This window comes from Sus scrofa, chromosome 1 (genome assembly GCF_000003025.6).
Source record: "Sus scrofa isolate TJ Tabasco breed Duroc chromosome 1, Sscrofa11.1, whole genome shotgun sequence".
Classification (NCBI taxonomy): domain Eukaryota; kingdom Metazoa; phylum Chordata; class Mammalia; order Artiodactyla; family Suidae; genus Sus; species Sus scrofa.
This window is the reverse complement of record NC_010443.5, coordinates 262,611,355-262,624,547: the sequence shown is the minus strand read 5'-3', so window position 1 is coordinate 262,624,547 and position 13,193 is coordinate 262,611,355. Positions and strand designations below refer to the sequence as shown.

Below are 13,193 nucleotides of genomic sequence, written 5' to 3'. Positions count from 1 at the left end.
AAGTAAGCAATTGCTGTGGGAAAAATGGTGCCACACCAATGGGGACCTATACAGCACAGGGAATTCTACCCAGTAGTTTGTGATAATCTACCTGGGAAAAGAATCTGAAAAGGAAAGGATGTGTGTATATGTATAACTGAATCACTTTGTTGTGTAGCAGAAATCAATAAAACTTTCTTAAAATTAATTAAATATAAAAAAGAAAAAAGGTGCCACAAATTTCTAATTTGTTAAAAAAAAATGCTCTATCTGTAAAGCACGATAAAGTAAAATTCAATAAAGCAAAGTGCAATAAAGCAATTGAGCACTATGTCCCAGGCTATGTTCTCAGTACTGTGGATACAAAATTGATAAAAACAGGCAAGATTTCCTCCCCATGAAGGTTAAATGGAAGTGACTTCTCAGTGATAGAAACAAAGGTTTTAAGAGGTGATATGGCTTGTCCAAGGTCACACAGCAATCTTGTTACCAGGTAGGACTAACACCCAAGTCCTGATACCAGTACAAAATGCTTTCTCCACCATGAAGGTCATGACCTTTCCCTTAGCTCCCTCCGCTTTGTCTCTCCTCCGTTTCTGTTCAGCAGGATGAGGCCAGAGAACTTCACCTGGACCAGGGGTGCTCATGCCAAATTCATCCTTCTGGGCATCACAGATTGCTGGAACTGTGCATCACCCTCTTCCTGGTCTTCCTGCCCATCTACCTGGTGAGCCTGCTGGGAAACATGGGCATGATGCTACCTACTGATCTGCATGGACACCCAGCTCCACACACCCATGTACTTCTTCCTGGCCAACCTCTCCCTGCTGGACGCCTGCTATTCCTCAGCCATCGCCCCCAAGATGCTGGTGGACCTGCTGCTGCCCCTGGCCACCATCCCCTATGCAGCCTGTGCCCTCCAGATGTTTGTGTTTTCAGGGCTGGCAGATGCTGGGTGTTGCCTTTGGGTAGTCATGGTCTATGGCTGCTATGTGGCCATCAGAAACCCTCTTCTATACACCATGGCCATATCATGGCATCTATGCCTGGCCTTGCTGGGAGCATCAGGCCTGGGTGAGGCACTGAGTGCCATGGTCCACCTGACCTTCACCTTCACCTGAGCTTCTGCAGCTCCCGGGAGGTGAACAGCTTCTTCTGCAATATCCCTCCACTGCTGGCCATCTCCTTCAATGACACCAGTCTCAATGAACTCCTACTCTTTCCTATCTGTGGCTTCATCCAGACAGCCATGGTGTTGGCTATTGCTGTGTCCTACAGGTTCATCGCTGGTGCTGTGATGTGCAAGTGCTCATTCCAGGGCTGCTGGCAAACAGCCTCTACCTGTGGCTCCCACCTCACAGCTGTGCCCATGCTGTACAGGACACTCATTTTCATCTACCTCCATCCCAGATCCAGCTATGTCCTGGATAGCGACAAGATGGCATCTGTGTTCTACACCCTTGTCGTCCCAGCCCTCAACCCACTCATCTACAGCCTCTGCAACATAGAGATCAAGGAGGCACTCAGAAGGTCCCAGAGCTGGTGCTGCTATCCACGGTGAGTGCACATGTGAGAGATCCCAGCAGGCTGGTTAGGACTGACCCTGAAGAAATGAGGACATCCTTCCTGGCCCCCATCACTGTGGATAAAGATGGATGTTCCTCTGGCTGTGTGTCTTAAATTGTTTGAGGGGCTGAAAAGGGGGAGAAACTGAAGCTTACAGACAGGAGGCAGGAACCTGAAGGATTCTAGACCTAGCAACAGAACCAAGATTAATTTGCTGTTAAGCTGCCTTAGGTTCCTCAGTGTTCAAAAAATGCATGTTCCTGCTTGTTATCAGGTGCAATACTCAGTTTACTTGCCATTTGTATTTTTCATCTTTTTTTCCTTTTTTCCTTTTTTTTGCCACCTCCACTTCATAGGCAAGTTCCGGGGCCAGGGTTCCAACCTCTGCCTTTACAGTGACACCCCCAGATCCTTAACCCACTGTGCCACAAGGAAACTCCCACCAACTGTACTTCTAAGAGGCTGATTCCAAGATATACCAGGTAAGCGATTTGTGGCCTACAATTGCCTCCATACTTTTGCTCTTTTAAGGTTCTGCATGACCAGTGAGACTGTTCCTACTCACCTTGACCCCAAGAGAACATCTTCAGACCCTCTCATGCCAAAGAATGGGACAGATTTGGGTGAGGCAAATATCCCTATTAGGCTACATATTCCATCTCTCAGATATTAAGCAGCACCAAAACATGCATGAGCTCATTCCTAAAATTCTAACCACTGGATTAGAATTTGATCAATGTTAGATTAGTTTAGGGCTCTGGTAGAAGGTAGGGAAGAGTCAAAACTGTGGTAATGGTTAGAAGAGGGTTAGGATATATGCCCAAGAGTAGTATTTCTGGGTCATATGGTATTTCCACACTTAGTTTTCTAAGGAGCTGCCATAATGTTCTCCATAAATGTTGTACCAGCTTACATTGTTACCAACAGTGCAGGAGAGTTCCCTTTTTGCCACACCCCCTCCAGCATTTGTTATTTGCAGACTTATTAATGGTGGCCATTCTGACTGGTGTGAGGCAAAACTTCCCTTAAGAAAGACACATGAATCGGCATGTTCATTACAGTAGTATTCACAATAGCCAAGAAATGGAAACAACCCAAATGTCCATAGACAGATGCTTTGATTAGGAAGATGTGGTATATATACACAATGGGATACTACACAGCCATAAAAAAGAAGAAGATAATGCCATTTACAACAACATGGGTGGAACTAGAGACTCTTATACTGAGTGAAGTGAGTCAGAAAGAAAAACACAAATACCATATGATATCATATATCTGGAATCTAATATATGGCACAAATGAAGAACTTTTCCACAGAAAAGAAAATCAAGGACTGTCATAGGCCATTGAGGTGAGAAGGAAATATTCTAGATCAGTAAAAATGTGAAAAAATATATCTGTGCTATGCACATGGCATAGCAGATGGATTTGTACCCAGTGTCCATGTCCATCAGCATCTCTGAGACAGTGACTTATGAAAAGGAGACATCTGTGAAGGCCAGGTGGCTGAGGAAGAAGTACATGGGGGTGTGGAGGTGAGGGTTCAGCATGATGAGCAGGATGATGAACAGGTTCCCCAGAACCGTGGTCAGGTGTATGCCCAGGAACAGGGCAAATAAGATGTCCTGCTGCTCTAGATGGATGGGGAGCCCCAGAAGGAGGAATTCAGACATGCAGCTCTGGTTCTCCCTCCTGATGCTGTTCTTGCCTCAGTTGGGAATTGGGCAAAGTGGGAAATGTCAATGAACCTGCCATAAGATTATAGTCATGTCCTTTTTACTATGAACAGTCTTAATTTTGGGTACATTGCCCTTTATTTTTCTTAATTGTTGGTGAATGAATCAGTCTTTCCAATTCTGGCCTCAATAATATATCAAACCCTCACATTAGCCAAGTTTTTTCCCAATGAAACCAATGGGATTTAATTCTTCATTCACTAAAAATTGTTGAACAACAGCTTTCTCCCATATTGAGTACAGAGGAGTCAACAAGAACTGAGAAGTCTCTGTGTTTGAATTTACATCTTTACATCAAGAGAGGTTTAAACTTCTGTAATTTGCTAAGATAAAAATGCAAAAATGGTACCAGATAGGAGCTATCAACAATTCATTGTACAACTATAAATGTAATAAATTCATTGAGTAGTTAAAAATAAATTCATTTCTTGTTAAAAAGCATATGAAACTCCTCACATATGAAAAGAATTACTAAGCTGTGTCATAGGCTTTCAGGGTACTTTGCACCATCCTACCTATTTTGAGTCACTTAAAATCCCCTGTTATAAAAATGTCCAATCCAGGCTTCCAAGCCAATGTCAGGAGTTCAAGGCACTGTTCCAATTGTTTCACAAGCACTTTCAAATTAAATCTTTGTGGCAGCCCTAATAAATATTCTTACACACATTTTAACCTGAAGAAAACAAAAGTATACATAATTTAAATGTGCAAGGAAGACACAATTAAGTGCATCAGCTGGTATCACAACACAGGTCTGTCTGACCAAGATCCATGCTCTTAACAAATCAGCAAGGATAATACACCATCCGTAGTTAAAATGTCCAGAGAAGCTGTATTGTGTCAGCTACCTTTCTCCAAAGTCTTCCTAATTCCCTCTAAGAAAAATTTATGACTCCTATTTATATATCATACAAAGGATTTTCATATGCTTTAACCACTCAAAACAATAATCATATTTTAGGACTGCTTGGTACACAAGGCAAATCTTCTTTTTTTTTCTTCTAGGTCCACATTCATAGCATATGGGGGTTCCCAGGTTAGGGGTTTAATCAGAGCTGAAGGCACTGGCCTATGCCAGAACCATAGCAACATGGGATCCAAGCCACATCTGCAACCTTCACCACACTTCATGGCAATGCCAGATCCTTAACCCATTGAGCAAGACCAGGTATTGAACCTGCAACCTCATGATTCCTAGTCATATTCATTAACCACTGAGCCATGATAGGAACTCCAAACAAGGCAAATCTCATGTCTCATTTTATAAATGTAGAAGGTGTAGCTAAGAGATAAATTATTTACCTCAGGTGACTTGGCTTTTTTCTTTTTTGTCTTTTTGTCATTTTTTGTACAGCAGGAACACCTTGCTTACCCATTCTAAATGTAAGAGTTTGCATCTACTAACACTAAACTCCCTGTCCATTCCTCTCCCTTCTTGGCAACCACAAGTCTCTACTCTGTGTCTAAGAGTCAGCTTCTATTTTGTAGATAGGTTCATTTTTGCCTTGTTGTAGATTCCACATATAAGTGAATCATATGATGTTTGTCTTTGTCTTTCTGACTTACTTCACATAGTAAAGAATACGCACTTCCATCATGTTGCTACAAATGGCATATTTTATTCTTCTTTAGGCCAGACTAGTAGTCCCTTACACACACACACACACACACACACACACACACACACCACATCTTCTGTAACCATTCATCTGTGGATGGCCATTTAGGTTATTTCCATGTCTTGCCTATTGTGAAAAGTGCTGCTATGAACATAGTGGTTCATATATCTTTTTCAATTGTAGTTTTATCTGGATATATGCCCAGGAGTGTGATGGCTGGATCATATAGTAGTTCTATATGCAGTTTTCTGAGTGAAATATATTTTAGCAGTATGGAGTTTATTGAATATCATTTTTAACTCCAAAACTCTGGGTGTTTTTAAAGAAACAATAACAAAATCAAGTATGGATATGTCATTCCTCTATGAAATCCCTTCCAGTGGGTTCCCAAATTGGAATGAGAACCAATGACTCAACTATAATGGTTCATTTTATATGTCAAATTGGCAAGGCTAGAGCACCCAGATATTTGTTCAAACACAATTCCAGATTTTCCATGAAGTTATCTTTGTGGATGAGATTAACAGTATAATCTGAAAATTCTGAATAAAGCAGAATTTCCTCCATAATGAGGGTGGACCTCATCCAATCAGTTAAGGACCTTAAGAAAAGAATGATCTCCTGTGAAATCAGATTGTTATGATCATTATACAACTACAGATGGGATAAATTCATTTGAGTAATAAAAAAAATTTAAAAAAAGAAAAAAATGATCTCCCACAGAGAAGAAACACTTCTGTCAGCAGCCTGCCTTCAGATTCAAACTGGGTTTCCAGCCTGCTAAACTACACTTCAGACTTTACAATTGCTAGCCTCCAGAATTATATTAGTCATTTCTATAAAATACATCTCTCTCTAATTTTTTTCTTCTCTTTTCGATACCCCATGGCATATGGAGATTCCAAGGCCAGGGATCAGATCTGAGCTGATGTTGCAGCCTATGCCACTGCTGTGGCAACTCTATCCTTTAACCCACTGCAGAGAGATGCAGCCAATCCTTGGGCAACAGCAAGAACTCCATAAATCACTCTTTCTTACACACACACACACACACACACACACACACACACACACCATATCTGTTCTACTTCTCTGGAGAATCTTGATGAATATGATTACCATGACCTTAAGTGTTCAAAACTCTGGACCTCTGGTATCACTGAAGTAATCACCCATCATCCCTCCCCCACTTAGTCCCTTCCAGCTACAGAGGCCCCATTAATGTCCCTGGAATTGGCCAGGCACCATCTCACCTAAATTTTTTAAGTACTGATCTCCATGCTTTTGTCCATGTATCACCATGGCTCGTTCACCTGTCCTCACTAACATCTTTGGATATTACCATCCCAATGAGCTCTACCTAGACCACACAGTGTGAAATTATGAACTACAGCCCAGCTCTCTTGCTTATAACTCCCCTTTATCTTTGGGAGTTTTTGGCCACACCTATGGCATATGGAAGTTCCCAGGCTAGGGCTCAAATTGGAGCTGCAGTAGCCAGCCTACACCACAGCCACAGCAACACAGGTTCTGAGCCAGCTCTGCAACCTACACCACAGTTCACAGCAATACTATATCCTTAACTCACTAAGTAAAGCCTAGGATTGAACCTGTGTCCTCATGAATAATAGGTTCATTACTACTGAGCCAAGATAGGAACTCCTTCCTCCCCCCTTTTTATGGCTCCTATATTCATAGACTATCTTAGCTTCAAAAATTCAGAATTTATTTCAGGCATAGAAACCCATCTTGCATAGAACTTTCATCTCAGTAAAGAAATAAAGACAATTTTAAAAATAAGTAAAGTTTCCAGTGATTCAGAAGGTTAAAACCTGATATGAAAAAAAAGCAGCATGATGAGCTGGATCAGGAGTGCTGGAATGTAAACTATATGAGGTGATACAGCTTTTTTACTGTGCATTTCCTGAAGGTAGAAAACTGCCTGGCATATTGTGATCATGCAGGAGATATTTTTGGGTGCATAAATTATAAATTGGAGTTCACATTGTGGCACAGCAGAAACAAATCTGACTAGGAACCATGAGCTTTTGCATTTGATCCCTGGCTTTGCACAGTGGGTTAAGGATCTGGCATTGCCATGAGCTGTGGTGTAGGCCACAGCTCAGAATGGCATTGCTGCAGCTCAGGCATAGGCAGGTGGTTAGACCCTAGCCTGAGAACCTCCATATACCTTGGGTGCAGCCCTAAAAAGGACAAGAGACAAAAAAAACAGTAGTAAATTTTGCATTTAATTTTTTCATATTAAAGTGAGATCTCTGGAGAAAAGACAACACCCATTTCTAAGATGAAAATTAATCCAAGAGCCATAGGCTGTTCTCAACACAAACATCCAATTTAGGGTAAAAAATAGTCTTCCTGGAATGGAGAAATTTGCTAATTGAATTGACTACTGTGTCCTCCTCTATTGTCAAATCACAACAAAATGAAGGTTTCTTTAGGTTTAGCAAATGATCTAAAGTACTTTATTAACTTGATAATGCATTGAAAACATAAGAGTTTTGGACTTTACTAAAACTGAACATTAGAAACTCAACTGAATATTTATAGCTTTGGAAGGCAAGAAGCTAAGACATGGAAGCAACCTCAATGTCCATCAACAGATGAATGATAAAGAAAATGTGGTACACAATGTAATAGAATATTACTCAGCCATATAAAGAATAAAATAATGCCCATTTGTGGCAACATGGATGAGCCTAGAGATTATCATACTAAATGTAGTAAGCCAAGCAGAAAAAATCATATAACATAGGATACTCTTTATATGTGGTATCAGAAAAAAATATTAAAAATAAGTGTATACACAAAATGGAAATAGATCCACAGGTATAGAAAATGGTCACCAAAGGGGAATGGGGGGAGGGACAAATTATAAGTTTGGGTTTAACATATACACACCACAATAGATAAAGTAGATAATAAACAAGGACCAAAAGTTTAGCACATAGAACTACACTAAATATTGTGTAATAACAGAGAAGGGAAAAATATGAAAAAGTATATACTATGTAATATACTTAAAAGTGAATCACTTTGCTCTACACCTGAAATTCACACAACATTTAGTCAACTATATATCAAAATAATTAATGAATTAAAAATTTAAAAAACAATGGTCAAGAGATGACCATAATATCACACACACACACACACACACACACACACACACTTAAAAGACTGTAAAAACCCAAATGTAATAATAATATAACACATGGAAAAAATAAAATTTAAAAACACATACATATACAAACAAAGGAGTTGGATGCATTGAAAAGCAAAATATTAAACGTGTTTTATTGCTAATGATATATTTAGAGTTATGGAGGAATAAACTGACAAGGGATATTTATAAAGGGAAAATGATTGATCCAATAACAATGACTATTTAAAGGACAGTGATGAAAGTGCTAGAGACATGGGTGATCAACACACAACTTTTTAAGGCATTTCTGACAAGGTCAACGAGTAAATAAGAACATGGTTAGGTGATTCTCATGTGGTGAAAAGGTTCTTGTTTCTGAAAATAATCCCCAGAGCCAATGTCATGTCTCTGTTCCTCAGGCTGTAGATGAAAGGGTTCAGCATGGGAGTGACCACTGTGTACATCACAGAAGCAATGATGTCTTTGTAATGAGACTGGCCAAATGAGGGGGAAAAGTACACGGCTATAATTGTCCCATAGAATAGAGACACCACAGACAGGTGGGAGCCACAGGTGGACAAGGCTTTGAAGATCCCTTTAGTAGAGGGGACCCTCAGGATGGAGATCCCAATGCGGCCATAAGAGACCAAGATGCCACTCAGTGGAAAAATGAAAACTGCAGCCCCTGAAGTGTATATGACCAGCTCATTGAGAGAGGTGTCTGAGCAGGACAGCTTAAACAGAGCAGCAAGGTCACAGAAGAAGTGGGGGATGATGTTGTCAGCACAGAAGGAGAGTTGAGCCAGGAGGAGGGTGTGGGTCAGGGCATAGGCACAGGAAAGGAGCCAGCATCCAGCCAGCAGACATAAGCACAGCTCCTCCCTCATGATGATGGTATAGCGTAGAGGGTGACAAATGGCCACATACCTGTCATAGGCCATCACAGCAAGAAGAAGGTTATCAATGCAAGCAAAAAATATGAAAAAATACACCTGTGTTACACACCCTGCATAGGAGATGGATTGATCCTGAGTCTGCATGTTCATCAGCATCTTAGGGACAGTGACAGAGGAAAAGGAGACATCCGTGAGGGCCAAGTGGCTGAGGAAGAAGTACATGGGGGTGTGGAGGTGAGGGTCCAGCCTGATGAGCAGGATGATGAGCAGGTTCCCCAGCACTGTGGTCAGGTACATGCCCAGGAACAGGGCAAACAATAAGCCCTGCTGCTCTGGATGGATGGGGAGCCCCAGGAGGATGAACTTGGACACGATGCTCTGGTTCTGACTCCTCATGCTGCTTTTCTCTCTTCTGGGAATGAAAAGAAAGCAGAAAATCCTGGGACCTAGAAGTACTGACCATTGCAGTTACCACATCATCACATGGTTTCATTGTATAGACAGGTCTTACTGCACTGCGCACACACACTGATGCCTCATCCAATCTGGTGGGAGAAATGCAACATGATTTGTCTGAACACTGACACAGTCACATGGAGAAAGTCTATGATTTCAATCAAGCCCTTCAGTGGCAATAAGGAACTGCTTATTCTCTTTTGCAGCAAGTGGAGACATCATGAAAGAAGTAGAGAGGGAGTAATAAATAAGACACAGTACTTTCCATGGCTCTACTGTCAGACTGCTTATGTGCTTATGTTTGTGTAACACACACAAACATGCACACTCACACACACTCACACACGCACACACCACTTAAAGCATTATTTGGAAGATTAATGTACCATGTACAAAATAAAGTGCTTGATAAAAAATATTATTTTTATCATTAGAATGAATGTAAGAGATACAAAAGAAAGAAAGAAAGAAAGAGAAAGAGGAAGAAGTGAAGGAAGGTAGGAAATAATGTAGGAAGGGAGGCAGGGATGGAGAGAGGAAGGAAAATACAAACATTTAGAAAGTTCCTCAAAAAATTAAATAGAATTCCCATATGACTAAGGAATTTTACTTCCACTTATGTATCCAGAATAATTGAAAGCAGGGGCCAAAATGTATTTATACACCCATATCAAAAACAGCATTATTCACAGTAGACAAAAGATGAAACAATCCATGTCTTTAGAAGATGATTGGATAAATATAATCTGGTCTATACATACAATGGAATACCATTCAGCATTACCAAAGTTAAGAAATCATGATACAGCCACGACATGAATGAACCTTGAAGACTTTATGCTAAGTAAAATCATGCAGTCACAAGAGAGTAAATATTGTAAGATTCCATTCGTATGAGATTCCTAAAATAGTCTAATTATTAGAGACAAAAAATGGAATGGGGATTGCCAGGGGCTGGCGTGAGGAGGAAAATGAGGAGTTATTATTCAGGGGTTACAGAGATTCAGTTTGGGAAAATAAAAAATTCTGGAGGTGGCTGGTGGTGATGGTTGTACAAAACCTGAATTACTTAGTGCCACATAAATGTACACAAAATTATTGAAATGTTACATTTTGTTACATATATTCTATCACAGTAATTTTTTAATTTAAAAAATATACCATGAGTCAATAAATACTGACTATAAATAGGAATCAAAAGGAGGGTGATCCCAAAATTAAATAAATCAACTAATTTCTTGGGCAGGATGGGTAAGCAGACATCAGGAACTGAAGATGACAAACATTCAGGAGGCCATCAAGCAAGATCAAGTACCTTCCTGAAAATGAGTTGACCTCTGAGGTCTCTCTCTCCCATCCAGAAAATGGTAAAGGCCCAGACCATGGATGGCCCTTGAAGATTAGTCTACAGCACTTGACTCATTGCAGTTTTAAAAACTTTTCCAAGAAATAGCTTGATTAATATCTGCCATTGTCTCTATGTCTCTCCCCTTCCATCACCAGGGCTTTAAAATGGCTCACTTCTGAGCATACATGCAAAGCAAAGGACATGTGAATTTGCCCAGTGAGGTGATCACAGAGCCAAGACACTGCAGGTGCTCAACTACCAAGGACCTATATCAGAATTCACAGTCATCTGATTAATTCAACATGCTTCCAAAATTGACCCCATATTGTTCCCCAGAGTGGAAATGTGGAAATCATCAAACATCAATTAGGAACATTGTGAGAAGTTCAAGAGCCTTCAAACCATCCGGATAAATTGTGCCACCAACTTAGCATAAAGAGGATTTGGTTGCTGTCTGTTTATGTCTAGAGCTGAGACAAAGGAAGACTCAGGCTGTGAGGCTGCCTGAGCAGGTCAAATGCTTATACATATTTCCAAGGCCCTTGCATGACCCTCTCTGCTCTACAGCCATCCAAGAGAGGAGAAGGAGAGTGTCAGTGTGTTATACACAAAAACAGACACTCAGCATGAAACATAGTGACTTAAAAACAAAACCCAGATGCTGCTTTTTGGCCTTCCCCAACCTATGCTCATCCTAGTCAGAAGTGAGGTTTGTATGGATTCACTCCAACTTACTTACATCCTTAAAATGAAATCTTTTCTCAATCACAATTTTAAAAACATGAAAACACAAACCCTTCTACACTCTTGGTGGAGATGTAAAATGGTGTGGCCATTATGGAAAGTGGTATGGAGATTCCCCAAGACATTGAAAATAAAACTAGTACATGATACAGTAATCTCACTTCTGGGTGTAGACCAGAAAGGACTGGAATCACGATTTCAGACATGAAAATGTGCTGCCATATCCATTGAGGCTCTGTGCACAATAGATGAGCTATGGAAACAAGACATATGACCATCGACAGGTGAATGGATAAATGTGGCACATATACACAATGGATTATAATTTTGGCTTAAAAAATGGAAATCCTACCATTTCTGACAAAATGGATGAAATAGAGAATATTATGCTAAGTGAAATAAGCAAGTCTACAAGGACAAAGATTGCATAATTTTGCTTTGAGAAACTCATAGAAGCAGAGACTAAATGGAAGTCAGAAAGGGCTAGAGGGAAGGAGAAATGCAGTGTTGTTATTCAGTTGAAAATAAGTTTTAGTTATGCAAGATGAATTCATTTTAGAGACCTGCGTTACAGTATAATACCTAGAGTCAAATATACTATACTGTGCACCTCAAAATTCCTTAAAAGAGTAGATCTCATGTTAAGTTTTCTTACCATATAAAAAGGACACAGGGACATTCTGAGAGAAGAGAGATATGTTGATGACCTAGATTGTGGTGGTAGCTTCACAAGTGTGTGCACATGTTCAAACTCCTCAAGTAATATACATTAAATATGTGCGGTTTTGTGTATAGCAATTACTCCTCACAAGCTGTTTTTTTTTAAAAAAGCCAAGACCACATCCATTCACCCACGCAACTCACAAACCATACACTCTCATACACACACACTCCACTACTCACACTGAGAATCATGTGTGATCAAACCCAACAAAGAAATAACTTAAAAAGAAACAACATGCACACAGCAACACAAGCACACACATGTGTACTGCAGATTTCCAGCCTCCATGGTCTCTTGCTAGCACTGTACAATAGGGCTTTCCACAAGGATGGAAATATTCTATAGCTGTGTTGTCCAATACAGCAGCACCAGTCTCCTGTGGCTACTGGAGACTTGAAATATAACTAGTGCAACTAAAGAGCCCAACTTTTAATTTCAGGTCATTTTAGTTAATTTTAATGTTATGGCCACTTGAGGCTGGTGGCACCATGTAGGTCACTGTGTGAATCAGTCACTAAAAACACATGATTATATGAGCAACATGAGCACACATTTTCTCTCCCTCCTCTTCCAGGTCCTCATATCAACACACACATCTAGGCCAAGCAAAGGTTCCCCACCTTGCTCCAATCTGTGCTGGACCAGGCTACTACCTGAGGACTCATCTATTATGCCTCGATTGCCTGATGATATTTAGCACTTCCACACCTGTTTACAAGAAGGAGGACAATCAGCGGGGAAGATCCACATTTACCAACAGGACAGAGACCCCAGGGAACACACTCCCAAGCTTCTGGTTGGAGAAGAAGACAACTGACTTAACTGCCCAATTTCCTGTGTTCCTCTTGAGATGGATCCAATGCAGGGACCAAAGGGACTCAACTACAGGAGTCCCAGAAGATGTCTCTAATGTCAGTGACACATTGGTCTATCCTCTGCCTGCTCATGAGGAGCAGGAG

General features: G+C 40.6%; 1 protein-coding gene and 1 pseudogene across 1 annotated transcript; one reads left to right on the top strand and one right to left on the bottom strand.

Annotated features, from left to right (window-relative positions):
* LOC100522535 lies at positions 588–1,540 on the top strand (annotated as a pseudogene).
* On the bottom strand, positions 8,221–9,365 carry LOC100517451 (olfactory receptor 1J4-like). Its single transcript, XM_021075781.1, has one exon. The coding sequence runs from the start codon at positions 9,356–9,358 to the stop codon at positions 8,417–8,419; it is 942 nt and encodes a 313-aa protein (XP_020931440.1). The 5' UTR covers positions 9,359–9,365; the 3' UTR covers positions 8,221–8,416.

What these genes read in the sequence shown, in the direction of transcription:
- LOC100517451 (XM_021075781.1), bottom strand. Translation starts at nt 9,358, where the DNA reads ATGAGGAGTCAGAACCAGAGCATCGTGTCCAAGTTCATCCTCCTGGGG.